This window comes from Mus musculus, chromosome 13 (genome assembly GCF_000001635.26).
Source record: "Mus musculus strain C57BL/6J chromosome 13, GRCm38.p6 C57BL/6J".
Lineage (NCBI taxonomy): Eukaryota > Metazoa > Chordata > Mammalia > Rodentia > Muridae > Mus > Mus musculus.
Window position 1 is genome coordinate 12,213,320 of NC_000079.6, and position 18,364 is coordinate 12,231,683.

General features: G+C 43.3%; 1 protein-coding gene across 3 annotated transcripts in view; it reads right to left on the reverse strand.

The window, feature by feature from the left end:
- The window catches only part of Mtr (5-methyltetrahydrofolate-homocysteine methyltransferase), a 76,869-nt gene that overhangs the window by 31,989 nt on the left and 26,516 nt on the right, over positions 1-18,364 (reverse strand). For all 3 annotated transcript variants that reach the window (XR_003950449.1, XM_006516661.4, NM_001081128.3), the window contains 7 exons: positions 17,626-17,766; positions 14,365-14,550; positions 12,143-12,322; positions 8,836-8,952; positions 8,103-8,243; positions 3,491-3,580; positions 2,094-2,246 (listed from right to left, as the gene is read on the reverse strand). Coding sequence is in view for 2 of the 3 variants with exons in the window: in XM_006516661.4 (XP_006516724.1) it covers positions 2,094-2,246; positions 3,491-3,580; positions 8,103-8,243; positions 8,836-8,952; positions 12,143-12,322; positions 14,365-14,550; positions 17,626-17,766 (1,008 nt within the window). In the remaining variant the exon portion in view is untranslated. The remainder of the gene's footprint in view (positions 1-2,093; positions 2,247-3,490; positions 3,581-8,102; positions 8,244-8,835; positions 8,953-12,142; positions 12,323-14,364; positions 14,551-17,625; positions 17,767-18,364) is intronic.

Consider the following 18,364-nt stretch of genomic DNA (forward strand, 5'->3'; position numbering starts at 1 on the left):
AGAGGCCTTTTAGTGGTTTACTTCAGAGCCCCTAGCCCAGATGCTCAACAAGAATTCACTAAATGACAGTTTTAAGTACTTGTTATAATAAAGAATTCTGCCCGTACATAAGAGAGACTATTTAAAGTCCCAGTACTTAAAAGAGTGACAGAGTTTCAAAATATGCATTCTTAAAGACGACCACTGGCTTGTCAAGCCACATATCAGTACTAACATTGCATTTATCTTAGGTGGGCACTAAGGTAAGAGGTGATATGGTGCCAATGGCCAGCTCTGACATCCAGGGGGTAAAATGAGGCAGGCAGCAGATGGAGGTCAGTGCTGAGAACAGCTGACAGGCAGTCCAGATACTGATGGGGGTTGCTGAAAATGGCAGCCAGTGATGAGAGAAATTACTCAGCAGACTTTTCTCTGAGGGAACAGAGCTTAATTTACTGGGCTGGCACTTCCTGTGGCCACTGAAAAACTCTGAACTCTCTAACTTTGTTGGGGCCATCGAGAAAGAAAAGAAAAGGAGAAAACGCATACACACATATACACACTGAGTAAGTGAAGCAAAAGGCAGACTCCAAGACCTACAAATACATACATGCATACATACATGCATGCATACAGACTGACATATACATATTCACAAATAGATTAGATGAAGCAAAGCTCCAGCAAGCAGGCTCCAAGCATGTCACACATACGTAACATACACACACAACTGGTGGATGCAGCAACTACCAGCACACCCAGACAAGCTTTACAAATATAAATACACACAGATTTGATGGATGGAACAAAGATCCAACATAGTCTCACAAAAACTTTACACATATACACGTTTACAAACAAAGTTCCAACAAGTTTATTCTTTCCCTCATGGCTTATATATCCCAGCAAAATCTTTCAAGTGGTATAAAATCATAATGTGATTACAAATTAGTTTTTTCTAGTAAATGACTAAAAAAACCAATATGTTCCCCAATACCTTTACAAGAAATCACGTTACGAACTACAGATAAAGAAAACAAATGATTTTCAGGAACTCACATACATTTGTAACTGAGTAACTTGCTATAGATTAACAGAGTGTGAGCTAGCAATGTAGTTTTCTCAGCCCGTTTCTCTTACTGACAGGCAGCAATTTGCAGTTACAAAGAAATGATAAATTCATTTTATTACCAATCTTTAAAAGTAATCTTATAAGAATCTTAAAAGAATCACAATTCTGAACATTTATATAAAAATCAGTCACATCTACTTTAAATCCTCAAAATGCGCATCTACCAATCAGCAATTCTTATTAAACCATATGAAGAAGCTGAGGACAAAAATGGGTACAAGAAATCGTCACCAGCCCAGCCTCAGTGAGTCACGTCAGCCAGCACTGCCATTGTTCTTGTTCCCTGACCATAAAAGTTTCCTAGCTTAGCTAATGAGTGCGCCTTTCTGAGCTTTCAATGGCTCCCTAAGATTTTCTACATCAGAGCCAGTAGCAAAACCATTTAAACCTAGTTTCACTAACTGTTTCTCCAAATGTTTTCTAAGGGTGGTGGTCACTACTCCTGAGTTCTTTCCTAGGGTGGTGACTGAGTCATTAATCTGTTCCAGCAGCAATGCCTGAAAGAGATCAAGCACTATTGTTTTAGGTGCCAGAGATACTGCCCAGGAAAGGACTGGAAGCTGCCTTAGAATTTTCATACAATTCTTAGATTAAGAGGAACGTGAGGTCAGCAAGCAGAGCAGAACTCTGTAATAGCATGAAGTCCTCAGGGTCACGCCTCAGCCAAGGTACACCAATCCTGGCTGTGCCAACTGGTGGGCCGAATTCCCTGAGTTCTAAAGTCATTGTTATCTCCCACATGGCCCTGGCAGTATGGAAATACAGAGCACGCAGATTGCGGTGCTAAGAATGTCTGCAAGCTTTCTAACTTGTATACACTGTGAAGATAGACTGGCCAGGGATGGTTCCTAAATATACCCAGAGAAGGTGTGACCAGATAATGCTTTCAAGCTCTGTCTATACTGCAACCTCAGAAAACACTCATATGCACAACTTACTGAAAAATAGGCAAAGGAAATGTTAAAATTTCTAATTTGCCAACCTGAGGTAGAAACATCTTTCCAGCTCCAAAAAGATCACCAACCACTTTCATGCCATTCATTAGGGGCCCTTCAATTATATTCAGAGGCCGAGGGTATTTTTCCCCGTTTAACCTGGCTTCTTCAGTATCTTCAACAATGTGCTTTTCAATGCCCTTAAAAGAAAAAAAGAAAGAAAGTAGGGAGAAGGGAACAAACAGAAAACTGTATTAAGGCCAAAAACAAAGAATGAATCACAGGCATGCTGAAGAATGTGAACCCCAGAATCAGTCGGAGTCTGCATCCCTGTTCTCATCACCAACACAGGCAGTTCATTAAGTTTTGCTTCCTCACTTACAAAGCACAAAAGTACCAATCTCGTGGTTTTTGGCAATCGCTGTAATATAATTTACCCACAGTGCCTAGCTAATGATAGGAAGTAAGTACACAGGAAACTAAGAAGTACAGTGGGGACTAGGAAGGCTGCTCAGTGTTAGAGTATATGCTTATACGTGTGAGGGGCTGGGCTCACTGGTTACATGCTAACAAATACACACGTCTGTGAAATCAGTATCTGCTCAATGCGGTGTGGTAGTGCATGTCTTAAATGCTAGCATTCCGGAGGCATTGGCAAGAGGATTTCCGTAAGTTCAAGGCCAGCCAGGGGTACACACTAAGGTCCTGTCTCAAATAATTAATAAATAAATAAATAAATAAATAAATAAATAAATAAATAAATAAAATTAAATAAAATAAATCTATCTGTATCTTTTCTCACTATAACATTACTCGGCTAGAATAGGATGCAACACTATAAAGGTTGTTAAAAGGTGAAGTTAAAAAAAAAACAGCAACAAAAAACAAAACAAACAAAAAACAAAACAAAACCCCATGGAACTTTCCTTCCCTGACTTGCCTGGCCATTGCTTACAAGCCTTCCTCCAAATCCCAGGATGTTCAAGAATTTTAGGATACAAACAAATAGTTGACAAACTGAAACATATATTAAAAGTTGAATTCTAGAACCAAAAACCACTCTGGAATATCTTGGACTCACTACAGGGAGGGACTAGGGAGGTTTCCTGACCTCCAAACTACTAACTGGGATGAGTGTGTCCCTGCTGTTTATGCAGCCTATCTTGTACAAACTACTAACTGGGATGGCTGTGTCCCTGCTGTTTATGCAGCCTATCTTGTACACGGCAGCCACTGAGTTCCAGAGCATCTGCCACACCCATCTATGAAGACAGAACACATCTTTAGACACTGTCAAATGAGTTGAGGACACTGGCAGACAGGCATCTCAGGTTAAAAATCAGCAGTCAAAAGTCTAGGGCATCTCCCCCTCCCCTGCTGTCAGCAGTGGCACCAGGGAGCCACAATGAGCCATCAGGCTTCCAGTGCAGGCTCGGGTTCTCACCTTCACAAGAGCATACTCCAGGCGCTCTTCAATGGAGCCATTCCTCCACTCATCTGTCTGGATGACTTTCTTCCCTCCTGTGCCATGAGTCTGAATTAAAATCAAGACCAAGAAGTGGATACAAATGGTACAAAGTGAACTCTCTGCAGCAAATAAAAAAGTTAGTGTCTTATCCTTCAAGTTTCCAGACCCCAGGGTGTTCAGCATGGATCAAGACTGAAGTCAGTGGTGAGAGAGAAAGAGAAAGAAGTATTTAAAATGTGAGCTTTCCTTAGAGAAAGGGAAGGGCTGTGTTTCTTTCCTTCTTTCCTAAAACTTAACAACTGACATCAAAGTATTGCTAGGACAGAGGGTTACTCTCTAGCACTCCAGCACTCCGGGAGGATCACCCTCACCCACACACCGGCTGAGATGCTGGAGCCAGGAGCAGAGTGGCAGACTCCTATTCCCAGCACTTGGGAACCTGGGGCAGGAGGATTCTGAGTGCCAGGCCATCATATACGACATAATGAAACCCTGTCTCAAAAAACTGAAAAGGAAGAAAGACTCAAGTGCAGGCAGAATGTTCCTGGCAGTGTACAGACTGGGCCACAGCAGTTCATCCACAGCAAGATTTTGCCAATCACAAGGAAGGGAGGGAGGGAGAACACAGAGAAGGGAAGCGCTAAGTGTATGTGTCTGGAGCCGAGTGAATGCAGCAATATGCAAGTTTGAGGGAATAGAGCAATTCAGACACTGATGAAGGAAGGGCTTCAGAGAAGCCGAGTCCCCAAGGGAAGAAACTCAGAAAGGGATGAAGGCACAGTGCAAGTGTCCTGGCACACTGGGGACAGTACGCCACTTTATGTTTGCCCTCCACTGGTGGCACAAGGTGCCCAAATAGGAAATCTCAGTGCTGAGCAGCCAGATGGTGCAAGGGACGAGCACTTGCAGTGAAGCCTGACGGTCTGAGTTCAACCCCTAGGAACTGTATAAACGTAGAAGGCAAGAGCTGGCTCCAGAGCCTTCCGATCACCACGTGTGTCTGCAGGCTCCGCAAGGCCAGGTGCAGCGCCTACTACTCAGGCCCTCCAAGTCAGGCAGAGCAGCTTGGTGTGCGTTAGCTGAGTGACTGAATGACTGACCAGAAGTGATACTGCTGGAGCAGCATTTATGCAAGGAAGGAGAGGCCAAGTCACAGAAATTCATTCTGGACTTCAGTCTTCAGACAAGTGTAGAAAGGGAGAAGATGGATTCAAAGTTCTGTAGCCAGAGTCACACTCAGAGAAACTCAGAAGAGGGAGATGTGATGACACCGTGATGAGGCCTGATAACAAAGCCATTCCATAACAATGACTAGGAAGGACAGAAGGAATCAGGAAGAACGCCAAGGTAGTAAGAAGAATGATTAATAGGGCACTTCAGGAAATCTAAAGAAGCAATAACTAAGAAAAACCCCTTCTAATGTTCACAGGCCCATCACTGATACACAAAAGCAACGAAGTCCTAGCAGGCACACAATCAAAACAATTCCTGATCTGGGAAAGCTCCTAACACAAGGAAGATGTTGGAAGACTATCCCAAACAGTCCCGAAAGAAGTCACGTGCCACATTCATAAGGCAGGGAAGGAAATATGGATACAGACGGTGGTAAACACAAACACAAAGACCAGCACAGATTTCACTTAAGTGAAAAACTACCTTATATCTGACTGCTGTATCTATAAACTGATTAACCTGATCAAAAAAAGGAAATCAACATTGAGAATGAAGCAGTCATTTCATAGGTAGGAGGGAGCACATCAAGACCACCTTACTTCTAATCAGTTATTTAAACGAATGCTCATAATGCAAAGACAAAACACAGGGACTGCAGATACGGCTCAGCGGTAGGACACTTATCTGGCTAGCACGTTCAAATGCTGCGGTTCAATCCCCACCACACACACACACACACACACTAAAGACGACGATGATAGTAACACATTGCACGTTTGTATGGTGCCTGATTAGAGTCTTCACCTCTACTAGTGTCCATGATACTGGGAGGTACTCTGCATGCTATTAGAAAAGGCCGGTAATCAGCACCCAGCTCTACGCGTCCCACGGCCTGTGTGTGACACTCATACAGCAGTGGCACAGACACTGTGGGCAGGACAGACGTGAGGCCCACTCCTTTGGATGGAACCCGTGCCTGATGCAGCCAGGCCAGGTGGTCACAAGCCTGAGACTAGATGGTAGGCAGAAAACCAAGTACCGCTTTTGTGCTCTCCAGATCCTTGTCTCACTCAGCCATCATCAGAGAGGCTCTCTCTTATAATTGGTGGGAGCTAACATAGAGAGCCACAACTGCAATGTACAGAGAGCTAGAAACTCTGCAATACTCAGTCCCTAAACAGTTTGCCTTCATCAAACCCCTCCCCACAGGGCTTAGGGAGCTGAGGAAAACTGTAAGAGCCAGAGGGGATGGATGACACCAGAGAAGCAATGTCCTCCAAACACAATAGAACTGACACACATATGAACTCATATGGGCTGCGGCAGCATGCAGAGGGCCTCCATAGGGTCAAGCCAGATGGGGTCCCAGCACTGAGAGGGCAAGTGACACAGCTCCCATCCCTAACCAAGAGGTTATCTCCAATTGACAACTGTTTGCGAAAGAAAAGTTGGTTTTCTTCAATAGAGTCTCACAGGGTAGATAAACCACATTTAAGGGCAAGCCCCATGCCCAGCAATAGATGGCCAAAACAAAATAAATTCAATACTGATTTGGGAGAGAGGTTTTGTCTTTGTGTTTTTAGAAAAGGTGACTAGTGTCTATACACCTTCCAGAGTTATATGGGTCAGATATGACAAAGGGAGACCACCAGAGGACTAGTTTCCAAAGAATCAAAAAAATAAAGTTATCTTGATGACACTAAAATTTTGTTTTGAGATTTGTATATTACAGAATATACAGTTGGTAAATCTCATCCTCAGACATTCTGAACTGCTCTGCTTTGAACTCCTGACCTCTTGGATTTTCAGTCGGATCCAGTCAGGACAGACATCAGAGACTAAAACAATAGTCGGTGTGGCCTTCTTAAGGCCGAACAACTCCCCCATTTTTCCCTATCCTTGCTCTGCTTCAAGGTATCACAATGCCAATATTAAGCTTGAAGAAGTTATGAAGAGTCGCAGTCTCAGTTCCCTGGGCTTTGGGGCTAGAGGTGGTTATTTTAAGGTTGTCTTTCTAGGGAATGTAGAAATGATCAGAATTTGACAGGGAGGAACACAAAGGAAAAGGAAGATGATCCAGATTCCACATGGCTTTAAATAGCCACAGGTAGCTATGAATATCTTTAAGGGATAGATAATTACAGGACAATTTGTCGTGGTGGGCAATTTATATCTTTACCAACTGGCTCTGAGTAAATTATGTGGACTTTTGTGGGGTGAGAATTTATTGATATAAATCTGACTTACAAATTATAAGCCTCTAGAGTTTTGATTTTACTGGGTTACTGGGAATTGAGACCACTGACCACAGGGGGTGGATGGCTGGAATGTGAGAAGAATCTGCAACAAGAGAACCTGCCTGGGGCTAGCCATGGAGGCAGCGGAGTCACCAGGGCCCCAAGAGTAGCTGGGTATCGCAAGGGATGGTACCATTTTTTATATATTTCCTACAACATTTTATCTGTATATTGTGGTTTTCAATTTTGTGTTTCTATGGGTTTTGTGTATGTGAGTGTGTATTTCTTGTCCTTTTTCTTTTCTTTTTTGTAGGAGGACCAGCAGTCTCAATTAATCTGGACCCCAGAGATCTCTCAAACACTGGACCATCAAACAGACAGCATACACCAGCTGATATGAGGCCCCCAACACACATACAGTAGAGGACTTCCGGGTCTGCGTTCATTCAGAGATGATGCACCTAACCCTCAAGGGACTACAGGCCCCAGGGAGTTTAGAGGTCAGGTGGGATGGGAGGTGAGGCATCCACGTGGAGACCGGGGGTGGGGAGGAGGTGTGAATGTGGAGCAGTCAGAGGGTGGATGGGGGCGGGGGACAGAATATGGATTGTAAAAAATAAAAATAAAATAAAATGTAAAAAAAAAAAAGAAGTAGCTGTAGTAGTATGTCTTCTGAAGAAGAAAAAAAGAAGGCATAGAGTTGGATAAGAGAAAATAGAGAAGATCTAAGAGGAGCTGAAGAAGGGGAAACCATGATCAGAATAATATATTGTAGGAAAACTTCTTTTAAATAAAAAAATATATATGTGCACATACAAGGATATATATTTAAAACCTCATCCTACAATGGTTAACTTTAGGGGTAAGACTGTGAGTGATTTTGATTTTCTTTTGACTGCAATATTCTATGACCTTTCTACAACTTACTGTGAGATATTTCAAATTTAAAAGTCAACTTAGAGAAATCTAGGTTCCGAATGCTGAAGAAGCCGAGATCAGGTCAATTTCTCCCTCCTCGTCCTACAGCTTCTCTAGAGCTACAAAACCATGGTGATGAGGATTAGTGATCCAGAGATACAACTCCACATTGCTCTGACTCTTCAGTAAAGGTCCAGTACCCGCCAGTGAGCGGTAAAGGCTAAGGCAGGAAAGACAGCCCTGGACCCTTTTTCCATTACCTGGGCATATCGCAAGAGTTTCTCAGTAGCCTCAGAGTCTTTGTTCCAGATGAGGTCTTCACAGAGCTGAAGAAGGTCCTTGTGGATAGCATCATACACAGGGAGGTTGCCGGCATTGACTATCCCCATGTCCATACCAAACTAAAGGCAATGAAAGGGAAAACAAGGATTTCCACTGATACCCTAAATCAGGGATCAGAGAACAGCTTTATAACATAGTCACTATTCAACTCTGCTACAGTCTAAAAGCAGCCCTAGACCAGGACACGGTGAAGGCGAGAGCACTCTGTTCCAATGAAGCTTCATTTAAAGGAGGCAGAGCAGAGCAGTCCAGTTATCCGCAGAACTAATTTTGTAAGTCCTACTCTAAGTTAGCGTGCCATCATTTTGTTTCTATTATTATTTGAAAAATCTTGTGTGTGCATTTCTAACGCCTACACAAACCATGGCGCATGTATGAAAGTCTGAGGACAACTTTGGATGTTGGCTCTTGCCTTTCATATTGTTTCAGACAGGGTCTCTCTCTTGTTTGCCACTGACCATGCCAAGCTAGCTGGCGCTCCAATCTTCCAAGGATTCTGTCTCCATCTCTCATCCTAGAGTAGGAGCTACTACTACTTTTAAGTTTCGCCCAAGCTCTGAAATTTCTACACAAGTCCTCAGGCTTTGCAGTGAGCACTTTAACCACGGAGACATCTTCCCAGCACCTACGTCAAAACTGGCTTCACCATACCTTGATCGCGTGATAAAGGAACACACCATGCATTGCTTCTCGAATGGCTTCCATCCCTCGGAAGGAGAAGGATAAGTTGGAAAGACCTCCACTTATTCTGACTCCTGGTAAGGTTTCCTGGCAAGAACATAAAAACATGAAAAAAAATCTTAGTTTACAAAAGCCAACATCAGCCATACCTTGTAAGCTTTGTACAAAGGAAGAGTAAAATGCAAGGAAGTCCAAAGTAACTAACTCTGAACTTGTTACTAGACAAAGCCCAGTCTGCCACATTACAGTGCCATGTCTTCAGGCTCCTCTTCTATCACATAAACCCACCACAATGTCACAGAGGCACTGCAGCACAAATAGCTTTTCCTGCTAGACTTGACGTGCTGCAGGAAAGTACAAAATCCTATGTTACCTCTCTCAAGACCTCAGTAATGCAGAGCAGTGAGAGTTACCTGAAGTACTTGCTGAATGAATGACAGGGGGAAACGAGACAGAAAGCAAAAGATTAGGTGCATACATCTGTGAATGTGCATGTGCGTACAATTCTGACCCGTTTAAAGCTGGAAGGATTCAGTAACTTAGATGAACAAGCTCTCTATTTCATCACAAACTTGACAAAACATAGAACAGAGGCAGCTGAGCTGCCTGTGACAATACCAAGCATTAGCCATGACAACAACAGTAACTCCCACTACAGGTACAGGCCTAAGTGTCCAGGGAGACAGCTTGCCACTGTCTAGCTATTCTACTCCTAGACACACTATGGAGAAACTCAGGCATACAAGCCTAACTCAGGCACGTTAATATGTGATTAACCTGTTAGGTTGATGCTAAAGCAATGATAATTTCACAATGTCAACACTTGTTCCTTAATGTTGAAATACATTCTTTATGAATTTGGTTGCATTATATACTATTTTAATGTGCAGTCCTGCTTTATGGGTTTATGCTAATGATTTATTACTTGTTGTGAAGTTTTGCCTTATCCACCATATTCACCTCATCCCTCAACAACATACTGCCATTTTTCAAGAATCTTGATAGCGTTTTGCAGGGAAAAAATATCCACAATCATCAGGACAGAGAAAATTCTTTCCAAGAGTTACTGAATTCTAAAACCTTGACTATAAAAAGATGTTTATTACATGTACTCATTTGGAGGACTACATAGACAAGTCAGAATGTGTCAAGAGGTCAGAACACAACTTGCAGGAGTCAGTTCTCACCTCCCCTATTATGTAGGCGCTAGGAATCAAATTCACATCATCAGGCTTAATTGACACCAAGCATAGGTACCTGCTGAACCATCTGGCCAGCCCACAAACATTTTTTTATGTTAAGAATAAAACATTATTTCTCATTGGCAAAACCAAGTTGCTTATAATGGTTCCTATTCTGATTAATAAAGATATCTAGGGACCAGGTATGGTGCCACACTTCTGAGTTTAAGGCTAGCTTGGTCTACAAAGAAAGTCCTGGACAGACAGAACTCTGTAACACAGAGAAACCCTGTCTCAAAAAAGAAATTTTCACTATCAGTAACTGCAATTAATTTTGTACCAACCTAATACAAGAACACTCACAGCACCACTGTTCAACACACCAGTTAGCTATCAACAGTGCAATGGCTAGTTGTGATTCAGGGAAACAGTCACTCATTATACACTAATAAAAACAAACAAATGTAGCTATAGCAACAACACAGAGGAAACTGGAAATGAGGCTGATGTGGGCCTGGGAGCACTGGAAAGAGAACTGGGGAAGAGGCTCATAAATATAAAGCATCCTAGGCTACACAGTAAGATCCTCTGTCAAAAAGAGAAAAAAAGAGGTTAAATAGCATTTTATGATTTGACCAACAACAAGCTCAAAGAGGCCAATTCATGTTACGTGGACATATAGCTGATTCTTGAGAGTCCTTGGTAGACTAGATTAGAACCCTGAAGGCCTACTCCTGACATAGCAGCTGGCAGCTCTGGTCATATTTTCATCGCCTCATCAACATACAACCTTGTTTTGTGTGTCTGTTAAAGGCATCCTATGGGTGGAATGGTAGCATGGTTAAGAGTGCACACTGCTCTTATAAAGAGACAAGAGCACCCTCATCAGGTACTCACAATAACCTCTCACTCCAGTTCCAAGGAATCCAACACTCTTTGGCTTCCTCTGGCACTTGAACACACATGTAATAGATACAAACTCAACCAGGCACACATACATATACATAAATACAAATAAATACATCTTTAAAGACTCCTTATTTGATGTGCACATGTTAAATATTAACACTGAGTTCATGGCCAGCAGCCCTGTGACATATGTCTGAATAGGGCTTATCCAACAAGCATTTTGTCTACTAGGCACACCACAGTTGTCCTGCACTTGTGAACATAGAAAGTCCCATTGGGACTGAAGGGCATTTTCAAAAAGGTAAATCACCAACACAAAGCAGAACAATTAAAAGGGCACTGAATGGAACTAACAAGACACCTGCTTATGGAGTAAGAGCTGAATGTCCCCCAGGTCGTCCTCATCTGACATGTGAGGCAAGCCTGCATGAGGGCACGTCCACAGCTAACTACAAAGGCAGCGTGGGTACTGACTCAGGTCAGAACTAACATTTAGAACATACACTAGCAAGCACAAAAGGCAATGGATAATAATATAAGTAACAAAATTATTACCAAAAACAATAACAAAGTTTCAGAAACATAAATATCAGAATAAGTTTCTTCATGAAATTGAGAATAAGGCATACTCAGAAAAGGAGATATATGGGGCAGAAGCCTCACGCCACTTCAAAAAAGTGAGGCTACTATACTGTTCATAACTACTTATTTCCTACATAGACCTATGTTTTATATATTCTTGTTTGTGTTATACAAAACAAGTAAAATAGCATTATATAAAAGATACCCGGAGCTCTTGACTCTAGCTGCATATGTATCAAAAGATGTCCTAGTCGGCCATCACTGGAGAGGTCCATTGGACACGCAAACTTTATATGCCCCAGTACAGGGGAACGCCAGGGCCAAAAAGGGGGAGTGGGTGGGTAGGGGAGTGGGGGGTGGGGGGAGGGCATGGGGGACTTTTAGGCTTGCACTGGAAATGTAATTGAGGAAAATACATAATAAAAAAATAAAAATAATAATAATAAAAAAAAGATACAGTCCCTACATCTTAGAAAACAATTTGCTAAAGACAGGCATGTTACTATTCTCAGCAAATCAGTATGTGTTAGTTGTAAGCATGCACTAAACCAAGTTGATAAATTTGAGCTGTGTCTTTGGTAAAGACAGCAAATATCCAGACTTACCTTAATGACTCTTGTTGCATGGATAAAATTGATAGCATACAAGTTATGTTCCTCCATTCCAGTACCAATGGTAAGGATGTTGGGGTCAAAGATGATGTCATTTGGATTGAAGCCCACTTTGTCCACAAGTAGATGGTAAGCTCTGGTGCACACATTGACTTTAACATCTGTTTCTGTTGCCTGAGAAATAAGCAGAAATGTAATTTACGAAAGCAAAGCATTATCTATAAAAATGGCATATGTCACTCATCAAAACCACTCAAATCTCAATGGCTGAATTTATTCTAAAAGCAATCTTTTCAAAGAACAGAATCAGTTAAAGACTTTACATTTTCAATATAATAATTTTACTACTTATGTAAAAACTTCATTCATATGTAATATGAAAAACACAGTGGTTTTCTAAAGACAGATGTGACTTAAAAATCAAACTCCACTATACACAGATTAAAAAATAAGCAGCTGAATATCAGGCATGTAATTCTAGCTCATGAGATAGTGAGGCAGAACTAAGGCAGGTAGGGGCACCCTGAGTTATATACACGAGTGCCAGGCTGCTGTGGGCTACACTGGGAAGGAGTCCTCTAAGTGCCAACCTCTCCTGACCTACCTGCAATGTCCCTATCACTCACACAAACACCACTGTTGCTTTCTAGGGTCTTCCTGTATTTATTCCCCACACCCACATGCCTGACACCATGTGTCTCAAGTTGCAACTACAAATTAGTTCTGCACTGTGGAAAGCAGAGACAAGTGAATTTCTTGAGTTCAAGGTCAGCCTGCACTACATAATGAGACCCTGTCTCAAAACAAAAACAAAGCTAGAAAGATGTCCTAACAGTCAAGAGTACCTACTGCTCTTCCAAGACCCAAGTCTGGTTCCCACCACTTAAACTCCAGAAGACTAGACTCTTTCTTCTGGTCTATAAGCACTGCCTACCAATCATGTACATGCAGGCACCAGTCATAAATATAAAATAAAAATTTTAAAACAAAGCCCTACAAATTATCATCATCCTCCCTCATAAAAATTTTTAAAAATTCAAATTCAAACCTCAGATTCCGGCAAGGCTCACCCTCCCCGCCTCTCAGCCTGTCGTACTCAGCCAGAGCCTCTCCTCTGTAGGGAGCAGGTCCTACTATGCATCATTTTTGACACTATGAAGCACACATGGTAATAGGCCTCAAGTACCCTTAGGGATTTCACAGACCCATATGAAGCGCAGCAGAATGAGATGAAAGATCTCTCAGTCAGGCAGGGTTCTCAGCTCTGAGGGACTTTTGCTTCTTTATTGATAGTAATGGTACTGGGCCCAGCTGAATCACAATCTTGAGACTGGCTCCAGCAATTCAGGAGCCCAGGTGATGTTACTGTCCAGCCAACACTGAGAGGAACCTTGTGGGAATGATTAAGAAGTGTGGCCTTGTTGAAGGAGCTGTGTCACTGGGTGCATGAGGGCTTTCCCAGTTTGTGTGCACTCTCACACAGTCCTTTCCTCCCTTGTAGTTGTGGACCAGAAGTAAGCTCTCAGCTACTGTTCCAGAACCAAGTCTGCCTGCCTGCCTGCCTGCCTGCCTGCCTGCCCGCCTGCCTGGTGCCTGCCTGCCCTCCCGCCCGCCCGCCCGCCCGCCCGCTCGCCCGCTCGCCCGCCCGCCCGCCTGCCTGCCTGCCTGGTGCCTGCCTGCCTGCCTGCCTGCCTGCCTTGCTGCCTGCCTGCCTGCCTTGCTGCCTGCCTGCCTGCCTGCCTGCCTGCCTGCCTGCCTGCCTGCCTGCCTGCCTGCCTGGTGCCATGCTCCTTACCATGATGAACATGGACTCTAATCCTCTCCAACCATGAGCCTTAACGAATTGTATTTTAAGTTGCTTTGGTCAAGGGGTGTTGTCATAACAACAAGAAAGAATGAAGGGTCAGGTCTCTTTATTTGCTTTTTCTTCCAAATGCATAACCAGCTGTCTGTTCCCAGTAACTTAGTGAATAATTCAACCATTTCCTACTGAAAGAGAGAGAGAGAAAGAGAGAGAGAGAGAGAGGTTCTCTATTGACGTAAAGAATCAAATTTCTAGACATTTATTATTAGTGTGTGTATGTGCATAAATTTATGTGCAAAGATAAGCATATGTGCCTATCTGTGTGTCTACACATCTAGCTATTTCGGACATCTTTCTCACTGCGTTCTCACCTGGGTGACACAACAGTGCCAGCCCAGCAGAAGCCACTTACTTGTCCTTCCTCATCAAAAGCCATAACCACCACAGCAGCTCCAAACTTCTTAATCTTCCGGGCCTTCTCCAGGAAGTCCCCCTCCCCCTCCTTGAGGCTGATGCTGTTGACTATGCACTTCCCTTGGCAGCACTTCAACCCAGCTTCAATCACGGCAAAGTTAGAAGAGTCAATGCACAGGGGCACCTGAGGCAGGAGAACAGAAAGATCGTGGGTCACAGGTCACCACAAGTCCTCTTTGAGGGGTTCCAAAAACACTCTATTTCTTCTTTAGGGAACAATAAACAAATTTAAGGTGTTAGAAGTAGGATTTTAATATACTTACGTAAGCTTAAAGTTCAACTATTTAGAGTAAGATCAGCTCACAGGAGACTATGCACATGGACAGACAGGGAATCCAAGAGGCTTATCCCTAGTTTACACTTCCAAGTCCTTAACCCTAAAGCAAACACCTTCTCTAGTTTCAAGCATTCTACCCTGACTCATATTAAGGTTGAATTTGCCCTTTGGGAACAAACGACCCTCTGGCCAAGTTACTCAAATTAAACCTTCTCTTTATAAAAACAAATTCCTAAGCAGAAAAAAATTATTAAAAAGGAAAACCAGATCTAATCCTCTTCCCTCCAAAAAGTAATTGCTAAGAACTCAAGCAAACTAAAATGAGCACATGGAGAGACCACGGTCTAATCCACCCTCTGCTCTAAGACCTGTGAAAGGAGCGACTCACTGCTCCAAAGAAATACGCCTGGCGGGACAGCTGACTCAGGACTGTTATGTAGGGCAGTCAGTCAGTACCTGGCACACAGGTCCCTGGCTTCACCATGCTCACCAAGATAATGATTACACAAGTAGTAAGAGACTAGAACACAGCACAGCAAAAAGAACAAGGAGGCAAGGGGTGGGTCTGTCTCAGCAACAGAGTCCCTGACACCTGTGTGGCCCTGACACACATAATTATTAAGTTGTTTTAAAAGGGAAGTGGGGTGCGCTTAGGGATCTAGCATGACTGGTGGAGTTCTTGCAGAGGTCCTCAGTTCATAAACTGGTGGCACAAACCTATAATCCTAGCAACAGAAGATGGAGGTGGGAGAGTAAGAGGTTCAAGGCTGTCCTCAACTACATACTGATTTCCAGGCCAGTGTGGGATATAAGACACCATTTCAAAAACAAAAACAAAAAAACAAAAAAAACCTCAAAACCTCTACTAATTTTGCTTTTCCTTAGAACACTAGCAATAAAGCAGTTTACTGGAAAAACTCAAATGCAATGGCAGTAATTACCAGGCCAGTGTCTAGAACAGCTTGCAAATAGTCTGGGGTTTTAACTCTACTGCTGAAGATGTACTACTCATACTTTGGGTTTTTAGAGGCAGGCTCATGGGGTCTCTCTATGTAGCCCACACTGGTCTCCAGCTGTGACTTCCTTAGCCTCCCTACTTAGCAGCACATTTTTATATTCTATCCTAATGGCTAAAATTTGGCCCCCAGCAAATTTAATAGCCGATGAAAACCAGGAAAGAAAGGTCAGTGGTTGCAGCAATCAGAGCACTAACCAGCTCTTGCAGGGCTTACGGTCCTCCACAGTTAACAAGAGACTCCCCATCACAGTCCATGAAGTGAGTACCATGGGTCTCATCATCTCACTTTAGAGACGAGGAAGGCAGACAGCACCAAAATCTCATCAGTTTGCTTGGCTCTAGAGAGAGGCAGGCTTCTTCCCACGGCAGCTCATCAACAGCACCCCCACCCACCCACTCATACTCTCATCCAATGGACTCTGAGCAGAGCACTGAGCTTTTCTGAACCTGACAGTCTCAAAGGCCTACTCCCAGAAAAGTGGTACGGCTTTTAGTAAGTTTCAATACACAAATGCAAGATGGGTAAATATAATTTAGTGCTGACTATGGTTTCTCTTAAGTTCTTTTTTTTATTTCATGTATATGAGTACACTGTAGCTGTCTTCAGACACAGCAGAAGAGGGCGTCAGATCCCATTACCGATGGTTGTGAGTTGCTGGGAATTGAACTCAGGACCTCTGGAAGAGCAATCAGTGCTCTTAACCACTGAGCCATCTCTCCAGCTCCTCTTAAGTTCTTGCTGGGCCTACTTTTTTGTTTATGTTTTTGTTTTTGTTTTTGTTTTTTTAATGACACCTCAACCTAAGATATGAAACTCTGGAAAGAGTTTCTTTAAAACAAAAAGCAAGCAAGCAAACAAACAAACCTTCAACAGTGCTTCAGGGTGGATGCAGCAGGAATTCAAGGTCAACCTTGGCTACATAATGAGCTTGAAGCCAGCCATATGCACTACAGTAAACCAAAACTGTGCATGCAGGCAAGTGTACACACACACACACACACACACACACACACACACACCATGGCAGGCCAGCAGTAGGTATTATAGATCAAGTCTCATAGACTGAGTTGACAAGCAGAACACACAGAACTTCATTTAATGACCCAAAAATGAAATGAAGTTTAGTCTGAACCCTCTAAAGTGTTCTAAACAACAGATACAAAAAGACTTTCACCTTTTTTTAACATTTACTTTTTACAGCAGAGGCAGAGGCAGGCAGATATTTGTGAATTGAAGGCCAGCCAGGGCTATACAGTTAAGACCCTGTCTCAAAAACAAACAAGCAAACTTATGTGTGCATTGTCTGTGTCTGTCTGGGGGTCTACACACACAAATGAAGATGCCTGAGGTGGGCAAAGAAGTTGGATCCCCCTGGAGCTGGTGTTAATGGGCACTTATGAGTTTGCAGAAGTACAGGGAACTAAACTCGGGTCCTCCACAGGAACACCACATGCTGTTAATCACTGAGCTGTCTCTCCAACCCCTAACTTTCACCTTTTAAAGAACAACTATGAACAAAGACATGAAACCTTGATTGAAGCATTATTCATCACTGTCTGATCTGCCTAACAAGGTCTCTCCTTGCAGTAAGGAAGCCCTACCTGAGCTCCATTTTCCATGGTGGGAATTGAACCGGCGTGGCAGCCACAGCTAAGTGCATCCCTCTGAGATACGACAGTCAGCCCTCAGACTGCAGACAACGGACAAAACTCAGTCTCTTGAAGCCTACCTCTCCCAGATACCTGACAACAGCCATCTGACAACAGCCAAGCTAAAGCCCTAACACTCTCCAAAATCTGTTCCACGTGGACAGACTGCTTAGTTAGGAAAGCTCAGAATGAGAAATAACTGCACGGGATAGAAAAAGAGTTCCTGAGTGGATGGATAGACAAGGTTGTACAACCTTGGCAATGTCAGGCTCAGAAGCAATGGAGTTGCAAAATCTGGTCATTGCACTGGGACCATCCAGCATGCCGTCGTCCATGTTGATATCGAGCACCTGAGCTCCCATTTCCACCTGTGCTTTGGCAATGCTCAGGGCTTCCTGGAAAAGGAATGGAAGAAGCATGGTTAGGAGCTGTCTAGGCAGAGTAATTCCTCCCATCCCCGGAGGACCTTTGTTACTGAAACACACACAGGTTGTCCCCTGCTGCCCAACACTCAACATTGGCTAGTAACCCTTTCCACACATCAGCTCCCTGCTTGGAGTCCACCAAGGCAGTGTCCTACCTAAGGCAATCAACACCTGCACTAAAAAAGAAAACTCTAGAGGATGCCAAGAAACAGTAATTAACAATCCCAAAATCGAGGCTAATCCTAACACTTGGGAGGCAGAGGCAGGCAGACCACTGTGAGTTCAAGACCAGCCTGGTCTACATGGTGAGTTCCACCAAGACAGCCAGAAGTACATAAGACCCTGTCTTGGGCATAGGTGAGTAGTGCTAATTCCATAGGCTAGAAAGCGGGGCCAAAGAGTAAGGGCATCTAATCACAACCATGAAGATCTGGGGTTGTAGCTCAGGACACAGGAGTAAGCCAGGCTTCTCACAGAGTGCCTCTGGCTCCAGCTCTAAGGAGTCAATGCCCTTTTCTGCATGCACACACACATGCATAAACTCACAATAAGTATATTTGTTTTTTAG